Source organism: Heterocephalus glaber, unplaced genomic scaffold (assembly GCF_053883595.1).
Source record: "Heterocephalus glaber isolate CG9 unplaced genomic scaffold, H.glaber_assembly_v1.0 deba00000071, whole genome shotgun sequence".
NCBI classification, from domain to species: domain Eukaryota; kingdom Metazoa; phylum Chordata; class Mammalia; order Rodentia; family Bathyergidae; genus Heterocephalus; species Heterocephalus glaber.
The window spans coordinates 21,209,457-21,235,179 of NW_028258137.1; the positions used below are offsets into that span (position 1 = coordinate 21,209,457).

Sequence of the window (25,723 nt, forward strand, 5' to 3'; positions counted from 1 at the left end):
AGAGTTCTGGTGAGGGCCTGGGTAATATTCTTAATGTAATGATAACTTGTCTTTAGCTGTAAATTAGCTACCTGGAAATAAAAAGAATGGGTCAGCCTGTCTGATCTTTCCAGCTCTGTGGGGAGGAGAAAGCTGAAAAACCAAATCCGCTTACTTTTTGCCAAGTGCTTTTGTCTTTCTTTCTCTACCCGATAACAATTTTCAGCAGGAGTCCAAATATACTTAAACACCCGTATATGTCATTTTCTTTCACAGAGACAAAAGCAGGCATAGCAAGAGAGTTTTATGCTCAAGGCACACTAGCTTATGACGGGCTATCTGCTCTCAAGATAGAGAGGTGAACTTTCTACTTAGAGCCGGTGGTTTTGCAAATCCATTTTCCTGTCATGTTATTACTCCTGTGACTTTCAACAACATTTATTTTTCCCTCCAAGCAATGTGCCTTCATCATAAAATAAAGTACTCCTATATGTTTTAGTGGAACCCCAATGCTTAGACATCTTGGCATACTGCTGGAAAGTGCTTTAATGGAAGGATTGTTCAAGAACTACCTTGGGGGTCTTTATTGAAACTAATTAGAACATTGATATATTTCCCTAATTATTACCATCGTCAAGGTCTTCTTATGAGGTCGGTGTCCTATTAATTTTCATGTGTGATTCCTGCAAAATCTCCAGCTCTGAGCACATGGATCAGTTCTTTAGATCCTAGAAGAATGTTTTAAACAAAAGCAAGACAAAACTCCTTAATATATCGTTTTAACCTATACACTTAGAAATTCTGAAATAGAGATTTAAAAATAAAAACCCAAAGATTAAGTTCTGTGCAATATGTATGTTAAAGCATGGTTTTACTGTGTTGTTGGTGGACTATGAACCGATGTTATCACTTCTTGTGAATCTTCACTTTGCTCGTTACTATAGAATATTTTCTCTTTTTGGTTAGTTTAAGAATTGGGGGGAGAGACCCCACCATGTGCTGAAACTTGAATTATTAGCATGATAAGGCTATTGTTTATCTACAGGACTGTGTTTTTGTTTGATCTTTTGTCTTCTCTTACTGAAGCAATATGGAATAGGATTTCTGGGATAAGAATACAGAATTCCAATCCAGCATGAAGGTTCAATCTCAGCTTCTCCACTTGCTAGGCTCTTTAACCTTGAGCAAGTTATGTAATTTTGATAGACCACAAGCTATTTACCTGTAAAATGGAAATAATAGTACCATTATTTTGTGGATTACTGTGATGATTTAGCGACTCAACTCAGGGAAAGCCCTTACAAGAATGTTAGGCAGATAATACCTGACAAATGTTTACTATTATTAATATTTTCACCATAGTCATATAATTTGTCTGCATTGAATTCCAGTGTTGACGTCCCACATTCAGGCAGCTCATGGTTGTCATTTTTATCAGTGTCTAGTATCATTTCCTTATGCACTTCAGAAACAAACAAATGCCATAAAATGGTATTGTTTGTTTAGTAGTTAAGAATAGATATTAGAGCCAGATAGCATGGGTTCTAATACCAGCTCTGGTATTACCAAAACCTAACCTAACACAGGTGGCTTAATTTATACTGGGGTCAGTTTCCTTATTTAAAATAAGAAGATTCAAGCTGCTCATTTATAAGATTGTTACCGAAATCAGTAGATGAGTTAATATTTGTCAAGTTCTTAGGAAAATAATTTGCTAAATATATTTTTATTCTGAAAGTGAATAAACAAAAATCTTAAAATTTATCTTGCATGAAACTAAGACTAATAATTAAAATAACTTTTATATATTGCACAGTCACTTAAAAATAATGAATATGACCAATTACTTTTAAAGGCAAATTGGCTTTGCACTCAATTCCAACATAAGAAAATAAATAAGTGTATCTTTTTTTAAAAAAGGGTAAGATTTGTTGTTTATTGGTCATTTGGAAACTCTTAAACTCATTAATATTAAGCTAGAATTTTTTTATACAGGGGAAAAAAGTCATCATCTAGTTTCAGCACTTTAGTGTCAGAAATAATTGTGCTTTATAGCAAAATGACAGCCAGTAGAAAGAAGTGCAGAAATATCAACTTCAATTAAAACCCTTTCTCTCAAACACACTTCACAGTTTATATGCAGGAATAATTTATCACCATGTGAATGAACACTTAATACTTGGCATGGTACAAAATGGGCAGGAATCTTGCTGCACCATATGCTCTTCCTTTCTCTTGCTTCTTCTTGAGTTTCCATAGATGCAGCATTCAGTTTGAATTCATCATATCTGGTAAATCATACATTCAAATTTATGGATGGCCTGTTTTGAGCTTATATGTATATATATATAAAATGTATCTCCAAGCCTGGGATGGTAGTAGTGGATACCACTGTAATCCCAAAATCATCCTCTGGGAGGATGCGGCAGGAGAATAGATAGCTTGGCCAATTTAGCTACTTATTGGATTCTGTATCAAAGCAAAAAGTATAAAAAAAGGGCTGGGGATGTAGCTTAGTGCAAAGGCCATGACCTCAATCCCCAGTACTACCAAAAACAAAATACAGTATGTTAATTAGAAAAAATGTCTCACAATCTCTCACCAGAACTATAACCATGAATATGAAGATAGAAGCTGCTTGTAGAGAATTCCACTCAATAACTTCATTTTACCTAGTAAGAGGCAGAGAGGCATTGAACAGGTTCTGTGATATGTTTATTGCAGATTCCTGACCAAATCTTTAGCTTCCTCACTTAAACCTAGAGATATTCTTACTGCTTCCCATTGCTCATTTTAGATTCTTTCCTCTCCTCTGTGCTATTTCCATGAAGTCTGTTTTGATTGCTGGAAACAGCTTTTGATGTATTATTAAAAAGCTGAGTTTGAAGGTGAAGCTGTTAAATGATGACACTGCTTTCTAATCCTTCTCTTCCTCTTCACAGCTTTTACCACCCCAGAGTATCTGTATCCAACTCCTATCCTTTGAAAAAGGACTAACAATACTGTCACAAAGTGGATTGAGCATAGCAGTGGACACCTTAAATTAAGTGTACATCTGCAGCCTCCCTAGGTAACATATTGCCATATTGTAAAGAAAACAAAAAGGCTTGAGTTGACAGAGTCAAGTACCCCAGAAAGGAAGGGGTCTGCATCAACAAATTAGAATTCCTCCAATTCTCTTATTTCCTAGTCCATCCTAAGGCCAGATGGCTGCAGAATCTTGTGTAATTTTGTTCATCAGTTTCTCTCTTGGAGAAAGTACATTATTACCCTCTTCTGGGCATCCCCATCTGCAAGGCAAGGTCACCTTTGTTTGCTGAGACTGGAAGGCTTGGATTACAGCACTCTGTGAAAACAGAAAGAGACCCAGCTCACTATATAAAAGCCCATGAAATCCTCATTGGTCGCAGAAGATCACACAGGCTCATAGTGACTGAATGACGTCCACAAGGTCACTTAGATCATAAGATATACAAATGGTATTCAACCCAGGTCTATCTGATCTCCAAGTCTACTTACGTTCCACTATGCCAAGACCTGTGCTCTCTCCTTCCTGCTTTATCCAAACCAGAAGGCAAAGAATTATGTTGTAGCAGTATTCCTACTCTGCTCATTGGGCTTGCCAGTTCCACTGAGACCCAGCAGTGTTGAAATGAAAATTTATTCTTGGTATCAATATATCCTCTTCCATGCACAGCCACATTCTGAGATCCCTCACATTGGTGATGGTGGTGGGTGATGTTGAGGTAATCTGGCTCTGGGAGCTGGGTTGATGTCCGGGGTCTGGGGTCTGCATGCACTGCTTAGAAGGGTGATGCTCTTCCAACAGAAACGGTGGCACTCTAAAAGAGGGAACCAAACAAGAGGTGATTCCAAGGGGAAAATTAAGTTTCCAGCACCAGGAATATTACACATACTGAAGAAACAGATGTTAGAAATTGGAGAGAAGAAAGATGAAAAATATAAATGGCTTGTTCTTGATATTGGTGAATAGCTGCATCATGGTTGGGTGTTAGAAACAAGATTTTTGGAGTACTTATATGGCATCCTGTTTTATTACTTTTCCTGGTTAGAGAGCTTATAATGCATCCTTTGTAAGACTGCTTTTGTAAAAGAGAATATTGGACTGCTTGGGTGTTCCTCTGACCAGCTAAGCAAATTTTTCCCATTGACTCTCTGTTATAGATTTATAGATTACTGTAGTCCTAATCGACACAATAATGGGTCAATGATAACCTATTAGTCCTCTAACAAAATGTCTTAGTGATCATCATAGTTCTTTGGGATCTCCCTTGACCTCCCTTCTCTAGCAATGTCCACTAACTATCTTCCTTATACCTCATAATAATGCTAAGGTTTGGGGATATACTGTCTGTATTTACTGTCTCTGAGCTTAGGAACATGTTGTTCCTTCTGCATGGTGTCCCTTCAGAATTGAGACCAGCTGTGCCCTCCTCTAGCAAGTCTCTCTTAACTGCTTAGCTTCTGCCATTCCAGGGTGAACCTGTGTCCTTTCCTGGGCTTCCATAATGCCCCAAATTTATCTGTTACTAGAACATAGCCAGGCATGGTTATGACCAATTATAATAACAGATTAAAGCAGAGTGCTTATCATAGATCAGGCACTGTGCTGAGCAACTTATATGCATTACTCATTTAATCCCTGGGAGAAACTTGCAATACCATTTCTTCCTCTGTTTCAGAAATGAGCAAGCTGAGCTCAAAGAAGTCAATTTGCCCAGCTCTGGCAAGTGGTAAAACTAATACTCAAATGTGATGTTTACTACCTGGTAATGAAATGAGGTGAGAATGAAGCCTGCAGCTAATCAAATCTGTCTCTGCTTGCAGAAGCTGACTGGGGAAGTAGGCAGCCCTGACGTGATGTGCTCAGAAAGTGAAGACATTCCATTCAAAGAAAGGTCTGCTTGACGCATCTGGGAAGCCATCGTCAGACAGAACTGCCACTTGGTTGGTGGAAGGGGTGACAGCTGCATTCCCTTGTGCCTACCACGTAACCAAAAATGAAGGAGAACTATTGTTTACAAGCTGCCCTGGTGTGCCTGAGCATGCTGTGCCACAGCCAGGCATTTGCCCTTGAGCGACGAAGCCACCTGCATCCCTCATTCCATGGGCACCAAGAGAGAGGCAAGGAAGGGCAGGTGCTGCAGCGCTCTAAGAGAGGCTGGGTCTGGAACCAATTCTTCGTGATAGAGGAGTACACTGGGCCTGATCCTGTGCTTGTGGGCAGGGTAAGGTTGCTTTCATTCAGTATTTATCTATCTTTTTCCACCACAGAAGTAGTAGCATATGGACAATAGAAAAGGAAAACTAAAAGGGAAAACATGAATAATCTATCGTCAGTAAAGACCTAACATCAGTCTACATACATCCTTACAATCATTTTCTTCTGAATCCATACACTTACCCATGTTGAGAATACTCCCATTTTCCACTTAATGTTATACAATAAAAAATCCACTCATAATGGCTACTTAAATAGTCTCCTGAAATGGAAATGACTGTAGTTTATTTAATCATTTTCCAGATAAGAGGCTTTCCTCTGACCATAACTTAACTGCCAAATGGATACCCCTCCTTTTTGTTCTCATAACTTCAGTACCCTTTTTTTTTTTTATCATCGCTTTCTCTTTTGTGTCATACATGGCTATTTATTTTTCTGTCTTCTTCACCAGAGCTCAAGATATTTTGCATCATGGATGTGATTTTATCCCATTTGCTTTAGTAGTTTGCTCATTCTCTAACAAGAATATTTGTCATAGAGTAGGGGTAATTTTATCCTCCTTGCTTTAGGGATCATAAAAACCTTGGGAGGGTGACTCCAGATGTTTAGCACTAATCAAATTATGCATTCTTTTCATAGCTTCTTTAAAAATAATGCAAATGAGTCCAAAATACATTTGGGAAACTGACTTCCTGCTATGGTTTTTGGTAAAGCATGCAGCTATCTTTCAGATGACAGTGACATTAACTAAGAAATGCAAGCCTACTCACTCAGGTGCAGTGTGAGACAGATGGTGAAAAAGAAGCTCAGAATGTAGGGAGAAAGAGTTACCTATGCAATTCTAAAAGAAAAACTAAAATGAGCACGAAGGTAGCTAAATTCAGTGTAAGTGATTATGAATTTGCAAGGTAACATTTAGGAGAAATGAAGGACAGTTTCATGGAGAACAGGATAATGACTAGTGACTTCAAGGAAGAACAAGACATAGTCAGTAAAGGTGAAATTGAGGCAAGAGATGTCAGAGGTGCTCACTTCTGATCCCATGGATTCAAACACATTTATCTTAGTTGTCCCTTATCATGAGAGCAGAACTCCATATTTATATTATGGGGCTACTTAGAAACAATTCATGATAGTCTCAATAATATTGTTTGAGGTTAAGAACACCTATTTAAAAGCTGTACCAAAGGAATTTTATTCATTTACACCCTAAATGGAAGGATGTGGATATGGTCTTGCAAAACAGAAACACAAGGAAATAAATGGCATGAAGAATTTGCTAAGTAGAGGAAGTGGGTTATGTGCTCAGAGAGGATGGAAAGACTTTGGCCTGGGAAGGGGCTGTGTGGCTTTGTAATGGGAAGAGATGTGCAAGCATTATTCTGAGAAAATAGAACTTGTGTTTTGAGACTTTCTCACAGGGGAGCAGTGGCTGGTGTTAGGGTTGTAAGGTGCTGAAGACAGGAGCTGGGGACAAATTTTGCCATCTTTGTAGATGTAGCAGTTGTGGTGCCTACTAGAAGGGAACATAGAAAAAAAGGAGGAAAAGAGGAAAAAACCTAAGCACTCAGAGTGTATGGTGTTCAAAAGCTAGGCATTTGAGAATCAGTCTTATTTTAGTGTGGATGAGGAAAAAAGAAAAGTGGCTAGATCTTGTAGATCATCCTGTGGAAATAAAGCTGGGATAGTTCTGCATAAACAGGAGGGACAGAGGAGTTGGCTTGTTCTCTAACAAATTCTGATTTGATGACGTTAACAGCTGAATAGTTTAAGATTCCCTGAAAAAGTATAATTTGGCAAAGCATAGATTTTCAGATTTCTTGCAGCAAATACAGTCTGTGTCATGCTGTGCTATCCAGAGGGGGAAGCTATCCATCTTTGGAGTTAGGAATTGACTGTTGGCTTCAGCACCCCCATCCCTCCATAGCACTCAGTGGCTTCCCAAAGGGCTTTCTCTGTGGAACCTAGTAAACATTATTGCCTATTATATAGATCATCTTTGTAAGAGTGAAAAAAAGAGAAAATTTATATTCAGCTTTCAAATCTGAAAGCAAAGTAGAGAAAAAACAAGAAATATGTTTTGTAGAATTTTCATTCATTTGACTTATCATGAAACATATCAGTTTAACTCCTATGAGATTGGTAAATTCATAGGTAATATATGAAGTTCCCAGAAATTTTCAGTGACTAAGCACTCAAGTATTTCTTGTTCCTCATTCACAGGACTAACCCTCTAACTTTCCAGAGATTTTAAACAGGAATATGAGACAAAGAATCTTAAACTTTCTGGGGAGCCTTTAGATTTAGGGTGCAGGGCCGAGCCTCCATTGAGAAAATCTGTATGAAGACTGGAGTAACTCTGTCCATCCATTGTAGTCCATAAGATAACTTTATATGTCGCTGTGTTAGTAGTCATTATTTTGGGATAACACATGACTTGTTATAAATAACAAATTCGGAAAGTGTTCTTTTTTCCCTCTAAGAAAACCTATGGTGTAAATAAATAATTATAATTTATATATACATATATCCCTTCAAGCTGAAATATTTAGTGTTTCACTGAAACACTGCAAATCAATTAGATATCTTTTGGGAAATTATAATAACACAAGAATTTTTAAAACAGTGTGTTCAATCTTGCTTTGTGACTCTAGGGAAGCTTGCTAGGCCTTGATTTCTTAGTAATAATTAAAATTCCAGTAATAATAATATATTAATATTAAGTGGAGCTAATAACAGTAATCAATATTATTTTTGTTATTTTAAAAGTTACTTGAATAAAACTACTTAGTTTATGATGGGTTTTCTTACATAGCAAGTAGAAATGAGGGCTTTTATCAGTTGGCTACTCTAGAAAGTTATGAGCACAGTGAAAGCCATGCTTACCTTTCCCACGAAGGGCATAGTGAAAGGCAAGGAATCCAGATTAATATGACAGCTACAGAAATTGGGACTGGATAACAGAGGAGAGTGAGGGACTCATTGCTGCAGGAAACTCATGAAGTCTTTAGGAGAGTTCTGTGTTCCAAAACACAGAGCAGAGTGAGGGAAACAAGGCCCAGGATTGGAGGTAAAGAGATTTATGGGGCCTGAAAAGTATGGCTTCAGGCAAGTGCCATCTTATCTCCAGGATTTCTCAAAGAGAGGAAAAGAACAAGGGTATTTAAGGTTCTTTTAAGGATGTGAAGAATTGCATGTCTATCAACCCATCCCATCCACCCTACCTTTAGGGTTGCAATGGGCCCTTCTTCCTTGAAGGTCACATCCCCAGATCTTCAGACTCTGTGTGCTGCATAGCAGGAATTCTGGAAAGGGGTGATCAGTTGAATTTTTTGTAGTAGCAAAGCCTGGAACAATCTAAGTGACTTTTGGAGAAGACTGCTAAGAGATATAATGACACTCTGTGGGTGAGGTACATCTGTATGTATAGTATGGAAGGGCACCTGAATTTGCTGTTAGAGAAAACTGGTAAGGTGAAGAATGATGTGTGCTTTAAGGCACTACAATATGTAAAAAATAGAGTGTATATGACTCTGCAGACTCTATGCATAGAGTAGAATGTCTCTTAGATGGCTCACAAGAAACTTAACAGTTACGATGTTTGAGCAGGCAAAGTGAAGGAATGGTTGACAGAACTGAAAGGAAGATTCACTGCATATATTTTTCATGTGTAGTTTTAAAAATATACGTATTTTCTCAAAATAAATATTAAGACGTGTGTGTGTGTGTGTGTGTGCGCGTGCGCGCATACTATAGCAATCATCACGTAAGTGGGTCTGTATCTCCCTACTGCCTCTCTTGTGAAATTACAAATCTTGACTTCTCTTTTCCTAGCTGCATTCTGATCTTGACACTGGTGATGGGAAGATTAAATACATTCTCTCAGGTGAAGGAGCTGGAACCATTTTTGTGATTGATGACAAATCAGGGAACATTCATGCCACCAAGACGTTGGACCGGGAGGAAAAAGCCCAGTATACACTGATGGCTCAAGCGGTGGACAGGGAAACAAACCGACCACTGGAGCCAGCTTCCTCATTCATTGTCAAGGTCCAGGACATTAATGACAACCCACCGGAGTTTCTACATGAGATCTATTATGCCAACGTGCCTGAAAGGTCCAATGTGGGTACGTAAATGGGAAGATTGGCTCCATTGCCACCCTGACTGCAGGGAGGGGTGCACTGTGGTCTGTCTTCCAGAATCAGGAAATAGAATTTAGGTTCTATCTGCAATGCCCAGACAACAGCTAAGAATGTTTGTCTCCAGAGGTGAAATTTCAGATGTTTAAAATGGGCTTGAGGTTTTGCAGACTGAACTTATTAAAAAGAACAAAGGTGGAGAAAGTGGAATAATTTGATTGGGCCTAGGTAACCCTGACTTTTGTATTATTAGGTGTATAACTTGGAACCAGTTACATCTAGTCTCTTAGCCTTTGTTTCCTCTTCTGTAAAATGAGGATAATCCCTGGCTTTGTAAGACTGGAGATAATATGCATCTAGTCATATGACACATTGAGTAGGTCATATGAAGTAAGAGCAACAGTTTTATTTGTTGTGTATAGGCATTGTGTTAATTGATGATTCACATCCACTATTTTATTTAATCTGTGCTGTGATTAATTTTTTAATGAGGTAAGTCTAATTAGCCATATTTTACAGCTTGGGGAAACCCAAGCCAGAAACAAGTTTTCTGATTTATCTAGGGTAAGTCACCCATCATACACACCTAGCTACAACACCATGCCATCATCTATTGACTCAGAACTAGGTGTGTTTTCAGTGTGCTGGAAGACACATTATGAAAATATATAATTTGAAGGATTTCATTAACTAGCCCCTTCTCCAGGGAAAAACCATTATTTGGCTTTATAGAATATGTAGTGGTCTTTTGAGGAATATGCCTCATGAGACATTGCCTTTCACACAGTGAACAGGGTTGTTCTGATCAGGGAGTGAGTCTGATCAGATGATCTCAAATGAATTTAAGACTCATCAGGGAAAAGCAACCCATTTTACAAATTAGAAAACCAAGCACCGCCTATGAGAAGGCCATCAAGAGAACTACCTACGACTCTGGAACCTCAAGTCCTTCCATTCTGCATGTAGAGGCCCTTATGCCACAAGATAGTGTCCTCCTCTTAGAGTTCTTCTCATGTTATGTGAAAGTCAAGCTGGGTCGTTTCCTACCTACTTCCTTCCTCCTTTTCTTGTCTAGTCCTTTATTTTCTAGATATTCACATGCAGATTCTGAGAGACAACAGACATCAAATAAATCTGTATATTTATATACATATAAAATAGTAGTGTCAGGAACTGAACATTGGGGTGGAGGGTTAGGATTGGAAAAACAGTCATTATAAAGGATACTCTAGGGGAACTGTCATTATTCTCACCTCTGGGAGCTCCTTGATGGTGAAGAACAGTACCTAGGCTCCCTATTAAGGCATGGGAGAGTACAGTGCAGTCTTATTGTCAGACAGTACTGAAACTAACTCTTTGCTGTACCTCAACCATGTGGACCCAGACATCTTCTTGTACCTTTCTACATTTTCATTTTGTCATTTACGGAAAGAGGCTAATATACAGTAAGATTAATCTTAAATAAAATATAAATATAATACAAAGATTTGTGAAGCAATTAGAGTTCTAGAAGTAAATTAAGTACAAAAATAGTAATTTCCCTAGCATAGCATAAAGGTATTCTCCTTTATAAAACTCTGTTGCCTAGAATATTGTTTGGCTGTGTGGGAAGAGCTCAAAAAAGATTGTATGAAATAGTGAGTACAGAAGACTGACTTGAAGACAATGAAAGTTGCTTGTATTTCCTGCAAAAGTTGCTGACAACCTCGTAAAGAGTAGTTAGAAGTGCTGTAAGTGGGCCTCTTGTCTCCCACATGGAACCTTGCCTTTCTGGTGAGAATTACACAGAAAAACTTGGGTGTCACTACTTGCCTGATTGGCTTTAAGTTGCTGAGTCTGGAAATAAACAACTTGGTGAAAGAGATTGTATAATTTCATACCTCTCACACCAAATTTCCCCTGCATAAATGGATGTGAAATACCAAGTAGGAGAGAATGCTTGCAGACACACTACTGATACTACTACTAATAGAAAAAGAATGCTGGCAGTATACATAGAATGTGCCCCAAATGATGCCTTGAACAGAGAAATTGTATAATTTCTAAATCTCTCCTTCTAACTCCTCTTTCCTCACTCTGAAAACCAACATGCCATACTCCACATACTTGTTAGTTGTGACCAGCAAGGAACACAAGGGCTTTTTAAAGAGAGAAAAAAAATCAGAATCCCACATTTCTTCAATTCCATGGTTTCTTGAAATTCCGACCCACAAAGGCTTGCCTTAGACACCATGTGTCTATGGTAGTTTCTGTTTCATGGGTACCAGACCTCTTAGAGGTGGGAAGATGAAATTTTTATACTAACAGGAAACAACATTCTATACAGTATTTATAGCCATAAATTAATTAAAATGTAGTATTAGCAATGATTTTATGGCATGGAAAGCAACAATAAAATGATATATTTATTCTTCTGCTACAGATGGAGGATTGTACTCTGTCCTTTCTTGAAAAGCAATTCATCATTAATTATCATTTATTATACTCTTTGGGAAGATTTTTATTTAATTATGTGATAAATTCAACATTTCAATTGCACGAGTCTCAGAATATTTGGCAATAATGTTCATATCATGATTTTTTACTACTACACAGAGCAGGATATACTATGAATATAGAAAGTTTGGTTTTCAACTATGAGAATGAAAAAGGAAAGGAAAGAAAAAACAAAGGAAGAAAGGAAAGAAGGAAGATTGTTTTGCATCTCAATTCTAGGAAAATGAGAGCATGTTGAATAATTGTGGGGGCTTCCTCTGGATTTAATTTTATAATGAGGTTCTATAAACAATAATGAAATTTGAAAAGTTAAAGGCATGCTACTAATTAATTCATTCTCCTTTTAAGGAACATCGGTGATCCAGGTAACAGCTTCTGATGCAGATGACCCCACCTATGGAAATAGTGCCAAGTTAGTGTACAGTATCCTTGAAGGACAACCTTACTTTTCAGTGGAGGCACAGACAGGTACTGTAGAATGCTGCTGCTATTGTGATTTAGGACAGGTTGTGAATTAGAGTCCATGCTTGCTCACTAAACCTATTTAAATTTCAATTTTCCCAAATATATAAAAGGGGACCAAAGAAGGCCACCTAAATGGATTAATGTGAAGATTCAACACTCTATGCGTGTCCTCGTGTATAGCTGGCTTGCAACGAAACATATTTATTATTGTTTCAGGCCATATTTCACAATACAAAAATAACAAATAATCTTTAAACTTAACATTATTAATGTTAGAAGGATCTTGAACTGTGGATCCAAATTAAGAGACCATAGAAATTAGAGCCTGGTATAAATGCAGGCAGCTGTCAAAGCATGCTTTGAAGATCATTGTTCAAGACTAGGGGTGTTAGAGGTGTTTGTTGTTACTCACATTGTTTTAAGAGCTAGCACATTCCCAACCTCTCTTGCTGTGGTCATAGATTCTCAGTGGACATTGTCACACAGAGAGGAGGCTCTGTACATTTCTTATGAAAAACAAAGAGTAACAAAAAATGTATAAATATACAAACAAAAGCTCAAACCCAAAATGTTTCACATAATTTATACCAAATTTAACTCTCTAGAACAAAGACTAAAATCCTATGAATCTGCTCATCCATGATATTTTCTCAGGGACCTTTTTTTCCCTCACAATTTGTCTCATATTTTTGAAAGATGAGGACAAACAGAAGTCACTTATTATCATTAAAATTTATAACATATGTATATATGTATGTATACAATGTATATATGTATGTATACACATAGTCTCCCAATTGAAGAGTTTGCTCTTTTACTTAATATAATTTCCATATACTTATATATTCATTTATTTGTAGCTACTTGTTTCAGAACATAATTTATAGAGTTACTTGCTATGATTATTTCAAAGACATTTGCCATTAGCCTTTCCAGGTTAACTGAGGAAAACATGGACTTCATCTAGAATTTTGAGAGAGATGTTAAAAAATACTTCAACTTCCTTTGTCTCAAGAACTCATGGTTAATAACTACCAATTTTAATCTATCAAATTATTTAATAGACAAAGAAAACAAGGGCCGGTAAATTCCAGGGTACTGCTCAGAAACATACCAACATCAGGGAATACTAAGCCTTCCTCGGTGTTGTTTTTATATTTTTAGTACAAGTGTTACCTTAACTACAGAGAAGAAAAACACCCATAAATCCCCTAGAGATTTAAGTAAGCATAGTTTTCATGAAAATGATGTTTCAGTATTCAGGGATCACAAAGAATTCAATCACCAATTTATTACTGTTGTCAGCGGCAAGTGATTTTAGACAGTAAAAATTTGCATAAGCATTGTGTATAGTTCTAACCCATTTGTTCACGCTTTCAAAAATTAATGTTAACATTTGAATATATTGCATGAAATATGTTCCTCTTACTCACAATGTAGAGTATAAAAATGTTTGTAATAATTGCATGTAGGAAAATGATTTCCAAAAGATTTTGGTAGAAGTCCAAAATATGGTTATGGATATCTATGCAGTGAACATTGAAATATTTCAATCTTCAGGGATGACATACTTGACATATACATGAGATGGTATGCATGAGAAGAATGAGATTATTACTCGCATGTATAGAGAAATAAAACAAAATTAATGCTCTATAAGTAATTTTATGACTTGCTTGAATAAAACAAGAATGCTTTAGGAATAGTTGCTTTTGGTTACATTTATCATATTGAAATTTTCTTTGAGGACTTGAGCTATCTTATTCATCTTTACTTTCCCAGTGTCCAAAACTTGTTCTTGTTGTATTCTGTTATAAATGATTATCTGTCATGTTTCCTGCTCTCTGCCCAGGTATCATTAGAACAGCTCTCCCCAACATGGACAGAGAAGCCAAGGAGGAATACCATGTGGTAATCCAGGCCAAGGACATGGGTGGACATATGGGTGGACTCTCAGGAACTACCAAAGTGATGATCACTCTGACCGATGTCAATGACAACCCACCAAAGTTTCCTCAGAGTAAGTAGGTGGGCTTAGTTTTCACTGTTCAACCCTGCCACACCCAGCTCCCCATCTTCTCTTGCCCTTCCTGCCTTATACAGCTTTGAAAAAGAAAAATCTACAAAACTAAGAGGTCATTACGTCATTCTTGCAAAAAACAAAATAACAATAATAACACAACTGAAATGGAGTAGAGGTAGTGGGAGAAAAAGAAAACATTAAATGTTCTGACCTTGGGGACAGAATATCAATTTTGCTAGGTATTTTGTTTAATAGGTACTAGTAATGTGATCTAATCTTAATGAACTTTTCTCTGTCTTGGATATAACAGTACTTGAATAAGTTATTTTTTACTGTGTAACAAACTGCTCAAAACCTGTGTTTCAAAATAATATTCATTCTCTTTTTCCATAAGTACAAAGTTTGGAGGAGACAGATTTTCTTTTTTTCTCACAGCATCATCTATGGACAACTCCACTGGGATGGAAAACCGACTTTCAGGGTTTTTTACTTACATGGCTAGCAAGTTCTTATGTACTGTCGGTTCTTCTATATGTAGGTCTCTCCCTGGCTTTGTCTGAAGATGAGAGCCTCAAGCAAACTAGGCAGAAATTATATTGCCTTTCATAAACCAGCCTCAGAAATCATATAACTTCCTTTGCAGTGTAGTCATAATAATGCCAGAATTTAAGCAGAGTTCCTCAAAGTCAGATGACCAACATTGGTTTGATCAATAATGCAAAATGAAGTCTTCCACACTACTTAATTAATAGGATTATTGTTAAACGTAAGCAAGCTAGTGTAAAATCTTGTAATGAAACTTGACATAAGTTGTCAACAAATGTTAGACATTATTATCTGGGTTGTTCTACAAAATTTGTAGAATTACTGAGGAAATTAAAAAGAAAAATGATGTTTAAATGGAATTAATAATTTTAATTACAAATACCCATGCCATCATTTAATGCTGTCACTAATATTGTAAATCTCTTCAGAAGCCTACATTTTAAAGATAAAACAGGTGTCTATAAAGTGCAGAAGAACAAGGCTAAAGCAATGTGGCCAAAGGAACACGGCCAAGCCGGAAGTTGAACACAAATCTATTCATGTATATGGAATACAAAGGTGTAGTATGGTGCCACTGTTACTGGAGGGCTTTCCACAATGAAGGGGTCTTTTTCACTGGACCCTGTGTATAATACCAGAATGATACCAGAGCACATTTTTCAAATGAAAGAACAAAGAAAGCAATGAAAAATAGCATCAGGGAGGTACCATAATTACTCAAAGAAATCCAAAGACAACAATCTACAAAAGGGAAACAAGGCAGAGCTCAAGGAAGGGTCCCTCAGTTCTCCTAGGGTCCCAGAATAGATGCTTTGCCTCTCCAGGTACAAGGTTCAGCATCTCCAGAAAGATAAAGTCTCATATGATATTCTAAAAGCTGCAACTCCACAGTATCCACTGTACAATTGTACAATTGTTTGGTGCACTGGAAGGGATAGGCCAAGCAGGATTAGTGAGTAGCCATTAATGCCTTTGCTCACAGGGAGTTGTAGCGTAGACTTATATTGCTACTATTCCCAGATGGACCAGTTTTACAGTCATAAATTTGAATGATATTTAGAGAAAATCATCTTATAACAGGTTTTTCAAAACTTCCCATACATTTGTAATTATCTTCCCACCATACTTTTAGTATGAAAAGCATATGAGATTAAGTTGAATATAAATCCAGACTGAAAATATCAGTAGAGTACTGCAACTGATAACGTCTATGTCAGAAGAAACTAAAGCCCAAAGAGGTAAATAGTGAGTCCGGTGACTTGGCTTATATTTCTTTCCCCACAAAGAGTATCTTTAAAATACGAAGATGCAAATAGGGTAGTGTCAAATCTCACTCTCCCACTAAAAACTTTCCAGTGGCTTCCTGAAGTTAAACGACACTTGAAGTCTTTGTCATCTAGAATGCTGTCTTTTTATACAACTGAGCCCCAGCCAACCTACATGCTTTTCTCTATTAACGGAAGACTCATTTGCCTCTTGTCCTCTTGCTACTTCCGTATATATCCAGGGTGTTCCCACATTGGGATCATTGCCATCTGCTGTCCCTGAACCTGTAATGTTTACTGCTTAGACATTTTCTCCCCAGGCTTGTCCTGCTCAATCCCTTCGGTGGCCTTCAGATACTATTCTTTTTACAGAAAGTCTTCTCTGGCTTACCTTGTTCAAAATGAATCTCTTTCCCTCTTTCTCTTTCTCACTTTCACATATTTAACACAAGCATACATATTAACTTACATTCATCCACACACATAATCATGCTCACACAAAGATATACATAACACATTTAGATACACACTTACTTGTGTGGCGCCTACTCTCTGTGCAGTCACTCACTTTCACAGCCACAAATGCAACTCACGTATTTCCATGCACACGTCACACTTATACACAATCTTGCACTTATACACACAACCACGTACTTGTTCATTTCCCTTTAACCCTTAACATCTTTAGTTTTGGTTTCCTGTCTTAGTTTCCTAGCAGGGATATGAGAATATGTATATATCTGTTTTATTTTCTTTTTAGTATGCCTCATTACAGACAGAATCATGACTGTTTTGCTTACTATGGAGTTTGTAGGGGCTAGAACAGTACCTGGCCATATTAGGTTCCTGAGAAATATTGAATTCATATAAATGTATAAGAATAAACCATGGGAAATCTTTTCAGAGAATATCATGCTTGAACTAGTGGTAAAGGAGGTAAAGTAAGAGGAGAACCAAGTATAGTGGAGGCAAGATCTTGAAAGACAAAATTTGCATTTGATTTTAAAATAGACATGGAACTGTTGAGGTTTTGAAATAAAGAAGCTATCTTGTTTTAGTTTCATTTTGGTTTATTTATTTATTTTCGTGGGCACTAGGCTGTGCCATAAGTTAACCTGACATTAACTTCATAGACCATCCTGAGGACATGAAAAGAAGACTCAACTATTTGACAGTATGACAAGATGTATGATCTCCATCGTTCTCTGTTGAGAAATGTAACTGAACATCGTTTGCCTTCCTCACATGTGGCAGGTGACCCCAGCGTTTCATCCAGGACCCTAATATTATTTTATCATCCTTTATAGAATGCATTTTTTTTTTGGTGAGCAGGCCGTCTGGGATCTTCCTTCAATCTATTTTGTTCTTTCATGTTTTCAATCAATAGAAAGTTCAATTTCAAACCCTTAGAGAAATTTATTGGGATTCAATGCAATCTGAAATCTTACAGCTGCCGAATAAAAAGGAAAATAAAAGTAGATCTCTTCTTCTTCTAGGCGTATACCAGATGTCTGTGTCAGAAGCAGCTGTCCCTGGGGAGGAAGTAGGAAGAATGAAAGCTAAAGACCCAGACATTGGAGAAAATGGCTTAGTCACATACAATATTGTTGATGGAGATGGTATGGAACTGTTTGAAATCACAACAGACTATGAAACACAGGAGGGTGTGGTGAAGCTGAAAAAGGTGAGTTAGGGTGAGGAATGGGGCATGTGGGCTTCGCTGCCAAGCAACAATGCAGGTAACAGGGAACCAAAGGTGGAGGAATGAGAATATGGGTGAGCGGGGGCTGACCTCGCTTTGTGCTTGAGCACTGAGCTCTACAGAGCTAGCAGAGCTGTATTTCTTTCTGTTACTGCAGAGGGACCTGACAAAAGGGGCTGACTATGCCTGCCTGAGATGGCTGCTTAGTTCTCTTATGTTTTGGCACAGCACACTTTTTCTACAGAAGGAAAGACATTAGAGACACATAGACATTAGAGGAGCAGCCCTGAGTTCCTTTAACTGTGCCCAAGTGAAGCTTTTAATATCAGGTGTTCAGAACTTCTCTCATTTCACACAACCCAGGTTCACCACACTGTTGGACCCTCTGTGAAATTTAAACCAATCCCCTCTTGCTTTGCTTACTAAATTGTGCAGAGAGAAAAAAGAATAATGGAACTGTCCTCATAGTCAGCTGGACTCTCATTAGAAAGATGCCTTTTAAATTAATTCATTACAAAGAGAAGTACATTATTTCTTCCCATTTTTGTTTCTTTTTAAAATAAATATAGCATCTATCAATACTACCTGTTGGACAGACATGGACCAAATCTCCCACACATATCTCATTTATTTTTAACGTGAAAATACTCATTTAATGAAAATAGTATTATCACAATGAACAGTGATACTTCCAACTTAATTTTGAGATTGGGATTCAGAGGGATTAAATATTTGACTTAATAACTGTCACAGACATGAAATTCACACCTAGCATATTTTGTAACATCTTCCCACTTAAAACATTTTGGAAATAGCTAAGCCAGAAAAAGCTAATAAGGGAAAGTCGGTTATGATTTCATTTTCAAGTGAAGAATCAGTTACAATGTGTTTTAAAATGCACCTGTCCCATTTATCTCTTAGGGATCAACACTTCTCCATCTTCAAAGTGTATGAAGCATTAAATCTGAATTGGATGAGGGGATTGTACTGGTTTTAATCAAGCCTTTTCACTTTCTATTTGATTTTGGAGCATGAATATTAAGCTTCTTGGTGTGATGGGAAACATTGGACAGTAATATTGATGAAAAATTAATTTGAAGAATCAATAGAAAGACCAGTAGTTGAAGAGAAGGGTGGGGAAAGGTGGGTCCTTGGGGGAATCTTTCAGGAGAGAAACAAGGGTGGACATGCTCCAGGCAACTGACTTTTAAAATAGTTAAAGCTATGGGGTTCGGGGAGAATATTTAGGGGATACAGAACAGAGAAGGTAGAAAATGACTGTGATAAAGAATAAAGAAAATGGAAGGTGTAGAACTTGGGGTGAACTTTGGACACTTACCACTAATTCATACATGCTTTGACAGAGGAAGCCTGCTTTTCTTCCACATGGGGTTGGGGTAGTGATTTCCTCTGATTTCTCTTCTGAAAAAGTAACTGTATGAATTGTTTGTAGCCTCGAGCTGTCAACTTACTGTGTTAATTAATATGACTATCCCCCTTGCTTGACACTGACATATGAACGTTGAGACCAGGTATTCCTGCTTCCCATTCTTTGCTGCTCGAGGAATTGGGTAGTTGGTTATGTTAAGGTTGTCACCTATTTTCAATGTATTCAGAGCATAAATAGACATTCTGACTCTAAAGTCCTGAAAGATTTAAATCTCCCTGGCCGGGGATTTGGCTCAGTGGTTTCTCTGCCTGCTGCACAAGCTGAAGGATCTGAGTTCGATCCCGGGCACCAAAAAAGATTTAAATCTCCCTCTTGGAGCTCACACATGGCAAATGAGCTATCTGTATGTAATTAATTTGTATGCTTTCCCTCAATTTAGTGTATTTATTACTGGCAATGGAACAGTCTTCCAAATAGCACTAACATTTTGGTTTAAGACAATGTAAGATAATACTTCATTTGCAAAAGAACATTTGCTTACACTTGTTGCATAAAGTTCCAAGTGTCCACTGGGGGGAAAAATCAAAGGTGAATTAAACAGTAAAAATGCGAATACTGTGGAAGTCATGACATCCAATTCAATAATATAAAAGGATGTGGCGAAATCATGCAAGTATGTTGAATTTAAAAGATATCCTTTAATATAATATTTTCATTCATTTATTAATTTATCCATTTTTTCCACTAAGAGTTATTGAGTTATTATTTGTTAGGTAGAACCTCGGTAGAGTAAAAGCTGGAAATATAAAGTGAAAGAAATGGAGTCCTGGTCAGAAGGACATCATAATTTTATAGGGTAGCTCAGTGAAAATGACAGTTAAATAGAGGGTTGTCTTCCCCAAGTCCTGGCAGTGTTGACATTTTGGGCTGGGTGATTTTTTTCTTGAAGGGTCTTATCGTGTTCATTGTAAGATGTTAGGCTGTATCCAGGCTCCTCCTCACTGGAGGTCAGTAAGCACTCACTCCACCTTGTCTTGATATTCGTGTTACAAAACACAGCAAATAGCCTTGTAGCGAATGGCTCAAAAATCACTCCCCAGCAGAAAATCAACTACAAAGAAGTATGATATAGGTTAAGAATGATTTCTAAGAGGAGCAGTTCTTGAGTTGAATCTTGGTAGCTGAATAGCACTTTTCTCAATAGATAAGGAGCGAAAAGACAGAAAAAAAGAGTTCATGAAGGACTGGAACCTGTGAAAATAGAACATATTTAGGAAATTGCAGTACATTTAGTCTTTAAATAGAGTAGAACCAATTGAGAAACTGGTGTTGGGATTCAAGAGATATATGACAAAGAACCAAAGAAGGCAGAAGAGGTAATGGGATGGTAGTGAAAGAGATGAATTGCAAAAAGTAATTAGTGGATAGATTCATTCATTTTTTGAGTCATTTAGAAAATAATTTATGTTTCTAGAGTTTAGACTCGATATCAGGATTTAACAGTGAAAAAGGAGAACCTACCCTCAGAGTATTCGGTCAATCTCCAGGTGGTTAGCTGAAAATGTAAAATACAGATAAGCTTTAAGATGTTTTGGTAGACATGGGAGGAAAATCCAGTCTGTTCATTGCAATACCCTTGAACAAGTAGGAATTCCACTTATTGCAAAGAAATCCCAGCCCAGTTTCTCAACTGTTTGTTTTCAACCAAATAAACTTGTGAAGCAGAGTTACAGCAGTATTATGAGGCATTTTTAATATTCTCTATTTTAATAAAACTATGTTTATGCCTGATTTTTTCTTTATATTCATTGTCCACATGTATATAGATGTGGATACATAACATTTAGGACCGTTGCAATCATAGGGTGAGCTTATTTGTTAACTTAATGTCACATCATAAACATTTTACATGCTATTATATAATATACATAATCATTTTTAATGGCTACATAACATCTCATCCTATTGATGGACTATTATTTCCTTAATAAAATCTCCCAGTTGGATTTGATGTTTCATGTGCATAGTTCCCCAGATTAGATATTACCCTCTATTATATCTAACAAATATTATGCATTTTTGAATTTTGTTTGTTTGGGTTTTCTATTGAATTAATCCCTTAGGGAGAATTTTTGGAGGTGGGGATTAGTAAATGAGGGGGGTATTAAGATTTTTATGGCTCTTGCAGTGTGTTGCCTCATTTACCTTTATTTTAAATACTCATAACATGGATATAAATATTCCCATGGGAAGCTACCTCAAATCCTTTTTGGAAGGAGGAAGGGGATAAATTGTAAATAAATGCTTCAATGTTATCCATCTATCAGTCCTGCTCTTTGTTCAGTCAAAATGATTGATGCATAGATTTTTTCATTGATGCAGCCATTCTTGGGCTTTGGAGAGGAAAGACCAGCAAAGATCAGCAAGACTCAGTGGAGTCCTTTGGGATGCTTCCAACCAAGCATGGGAGAGAAGTGAGGGTTGCAGAAGGGCAGCTCAGAGGCCACACCAGATAGCTTGGGCTTGCTGAGGAGGACTTGCCAAGGGCATGAGGCTTGGTCTGACTGCCAGAAGACTCAATAGAATCTCAGCAGATTGTGAAAGGACATTGAAGATTTTAGCTTGGGATGATTCGGATGGAATCTGTCCTTTAGATCGCAGCATGACGTTACTGTCCTCAGCATCAATAGGGCTATGCAGGGAGAATGTGGGTTAGGTTTTTAGGCATCTTCTTGCATGAAGTTCAAAAGAATCTGTTACAGGGGCATCAACAGATTGAAAAAATTTCACCTGATTACAAATTACCCAGCCTCAGTACTATCATGTACCAATTTTTGATTCTAACTAGTAATTACAGAGATTTCTGAGATTGCAGCAATCTTATATCTTTAGGCTATAAATATCATTTATTTCCACTACTCAGTAATGCAGCCAAGGACACGGGTGCTGCCAGATCCCACCCAGGATGATGAAGAGGCCGGGGGTAGATTTAACTTTAGCAAAGGGCAGTGTTCCCTGACTGTGGGAAATGGACGTGTTAGGGTGATAGGAGAAGTGTCAGGAATGTTAAATGTGTTTAACTTTTGTGAAACTAGGGTCATCCTTGGTTTGGAGTTGTGCAGAACTAGGTCAGGACTAAGCCCCTCAGGCCTGTGCCCAGTCAGAATAAGTGTTTGCCAGGCAAATGATAACAGCCTGTCAAGCAGATGCCTGCCTTGAAAAAGAAAAGTTTTTCCAAACATTTGGTAATCATCCAGAGTACTAATTAGAAAGTTGTTTCCTAGGCTTTAGGGTTCATTTCTTTGGTACAATTTTACTTTTACCCTTTGCTGACAGATTGACTGTACTTTCTCTGACTCAAAATTAAGGAGTGTTTACCATCAATTCTCCTATACTGCAGCCATTTAAATACTTCCTCTCTGTTTACTTCCATATCTACATAATAATCTGTACTGATAATCCTTGTTTTTCTTTAGATGAACAATATTTTTCATATATGCATTCTTTCTAAAAGTAAGGATTGTCTTCATTGTCTTATCACTTACCACTAATAGAAGGTAACCTAAACATGAATCCAATGAAAACAAAACCACCATTACATTTTAGCTAAAGAGGAGTATTTTAGTTTCCCAAAAGAGATATTGAGAAATACAATGGATATATTAAAAATTAGTGCTATTCTGAGATGCTCTGCATTTAAAGAACTGGAAAAACAGTAATAAGTAAGTCAATAACTTAGTATTATTTAACAGCTCCTCCTACCAAAATTAACCATAAACTACCTAAAATAATCTATGGGTACACCTGGTTCAAGATTTTGCAAAACACAGTGTATTCAGAAACTTCAAAAATGAGGCTGTCACTATGATCAAGATACAGGATTTGGGTGTTTTTGTGGGAGGGGAAGACAGTCTTCAAATGAGACACACTTTTGTTCTTTGACTGAAATTCAGTGAACAGTTTTATTAACAAGATTGTTAATACTTTACAGAATGGGCTAACATTTCTGATATTGTTTTAATTCTCCCTTTTTGATGGCTTTTAGTAACTGACCAGGGAAATCTTAGTGTTACTATGTAGAATGGGATTCAGTTTAGACAATGCACAGAATGTGTATCAGTCATGGCCCTTCAATTGCGCATTAAGCACACTTCACATTTCAGCAATTGAGTCATCCTATTTTCTGACCAAATGGCTGAAGTAATTGGATGTTGAATAGACACTGATTTTCTCTCTTTGAGGAAGTATTTACTTTGCCCTATAAAACAATCAGTCCTTTCTCTTCCATTATTCTTACGTGGAATTGGTTGTCAATCTTCTCTCCATTCTTGTCAGCCTGTAGATTTTGAAACCAAAAGAGCATATAGTTTGAAAGTAGAGGCAGCCAATGTGCACTTCGACCCAAAGTTCATCAGTAATGGACCTTTCAAGGACACTGTCACAGTCAAGATCGCTGTTGAAGATGTTGACGAGCCCCCCATGTTCTTGGCTCCAAGTTATATCCATGAAGTCCAAGAAAATGCAGCCCCTGGCACTGTGGTTGGGAGAGTGCATGCCAAAGACCCTGATGCTGCCAACAGTCCAATAAGGTACTGACGGATTAATTGTAAGAGGTTGGATGGGGAATTTTGGATGCAAGAGGCTTTGGGAAAATCCTTTAGGAACCACATCATTCCACTTCAGAGAGCATCCAAATTTATCAGGTTCAGTGAAACTTCAACAGGATTAAGATTAGAAGGCATGGGCTCCACCTCACCTCTGCTACTAACTTTCTGCATAGGCTTGTTCAAGCTACCCAGTTTTTCTCTGGAGCAGATGTCCCAAGGTATACTAGATGATTTAACCATTAGCTGAGCCTGTCTGCCTTAAGGACTGCAGTAAAGTATAAATAATGACTATAAAATAATTATAGTAATTATAATTTATTGAATGCCTTCCTATGCTCCAGTTACTTTATGAAGTATGTTAGACGTGATGTAATATATCCTCTCAACTTTATTATTACACAAATTGTTATTTCTTAAACCAAGAGAAAATTGTGACTCTGCAAGATGAAGTGACTTGCCCTGAAAGTCACAACCTGAGGCAGGAGTCTAGGAGGAAAGCTCTAGCTGCTGATGAGCACTTGGAAAAAGTAAAGGAGTGACAAATACATTTGGGATGTTTGTATCATTATGAATATACTTTTGTTGCCTGCAAGAGTATAATAGATATTGGGAAATAGAAGGAAAATGTTCAAATGAGAAGAGGAACAAGGTCAGCGGAATGGGAGGATGGAAGGGACAAGGAAAAAGAGAATGAAAGGAAGGAAATAGAAACAAAGCTTTTGTAAGTAAGGAGAAGATGGGTCAAAGGGAGGGGAGGGGGTTGGGAGAAAAAGAAGCAGCAAGGTATATCATGCACTGGTACAAGTTCCCTATGATGAATGTTATTGCTACGTATATCTAAAATGTACCAACAAAAATAACTAGAAAAAAATAAAAACTAAACTGTGAAAAAAAAAAAGAGCTATTCAGAATCATGCTTCTGTACTCTCATCCCTGACCTGAGCTAAGGAGAAATGAAGGAGATGAGACATAGTGAGAAAGAGGCCCAGAAAATACCTGGACCACAGATATAAGACATGGATAGGGTGGAAATATGTAGTTGTCTGAAATCTTCCCTGGATTAGATTCTACCATGATTTTTCCCCCAATGGCCACTCCTCTAATTCCTTTCTTTCCCATTTGCCTTCCTGTGCTTCCTGATGGCCTTCCTCTTCTGATATGTCATCCAGCTTTTTATCATCTGTGCTGCAGCCAGAGTGATTCTTATAAAAGATGCAACCAATTATCACATCACACCTCCACTAAAAGCAAGCCAAAATCAATGATAGAATTGTTCATTGTTATTCCTCGCTTGCAAAATAATCTAGATTCTTTTATTCATTTGGGTCTTCGCAGCCCCTCCCCTCGGTTCAGCACTGTTCTTGAGCCCCTCTGCTTTCTTCCAGTCTGGGGCCTTATGTCCTCCTCTTCCCAGTTTTACTCTCTGCGTTTTCAGCTTGCTCCACTGTGCTCATTTTGTCCCTCCCCATTTTGGTATCAAATGTCCTTTGCATTTGCTGTCACCTCACATCACCTTCCATGTTCCAACATAGTGACACCATGGATTGTGCGTTGTCCTCAAAGGACCATACACTCAGAGGGTTGGGAATGTGTCTTTTTGATTGAGGGGTGAAAAAACTACAGGCTGCAGACCAAATCTAGCCACAACTTTTTTTTCTTCCTTTCTTCCCTTACTTTTCTTTTTCTTTGTTTCTTTCTCTCTTTTTTATTCTTTCCCTCCCTTTCCTAAAAGTTTACATATCATAAAGCATAAAATTTACCCTTGCAAAGTGTACAAGTCTTTGTTTTTAGCATATTTTACAAGGCAGTTCAACATCATAGCTACTTACTTCATGAGCATTTTCATCATTCCAAAGAAGAAACAAG

At 37.5% G+C, this 25,723-nt stretch overlaps 1 protein-coding gene across 4 annotated transcripts in view; it reads left to right on the plus strand.

Annotated features, from left to right (window-relative positions):
* Positions 1–25,723, plus strand: part of Cdh11 (cadherin 11) — a 159,142-nt gene that overhangs the window by 107,394 nt on the left and 26,025 nt on the right. For all 4 annotated transcript variants that reach the window (XM_087205609.1, XM_004843114.4, XM_004843113.4 and 1 more), the window contains 6 exons: positions 4,828–5,228; positions 9,056–9,350; positions 12,208–12,327; positions 14,177–14,344; positions 17,655–17,842; positions 23,586–23,839. In XM_087205609.1, the coding sequence (XP_087061735.1) occupies positions 5,001–5,228; positions 9,056–9,350; positions 12,208–12,327; positions 14,177–14,344; positions 17,655–17,842; positions 23,586–23,839 (1,253 nt within the window). In that variant the 5' untranslated portion in view covers positions 4,828–5,000. The remainder of the gene's footprint in view (positions 1–4,827; positions 5,229–9,055; positions 9,351–12,207; positions 12,328–14,176; positions 14,345–17,654; positions 17,843–23,585; positions 23,840–25,723) is intronic.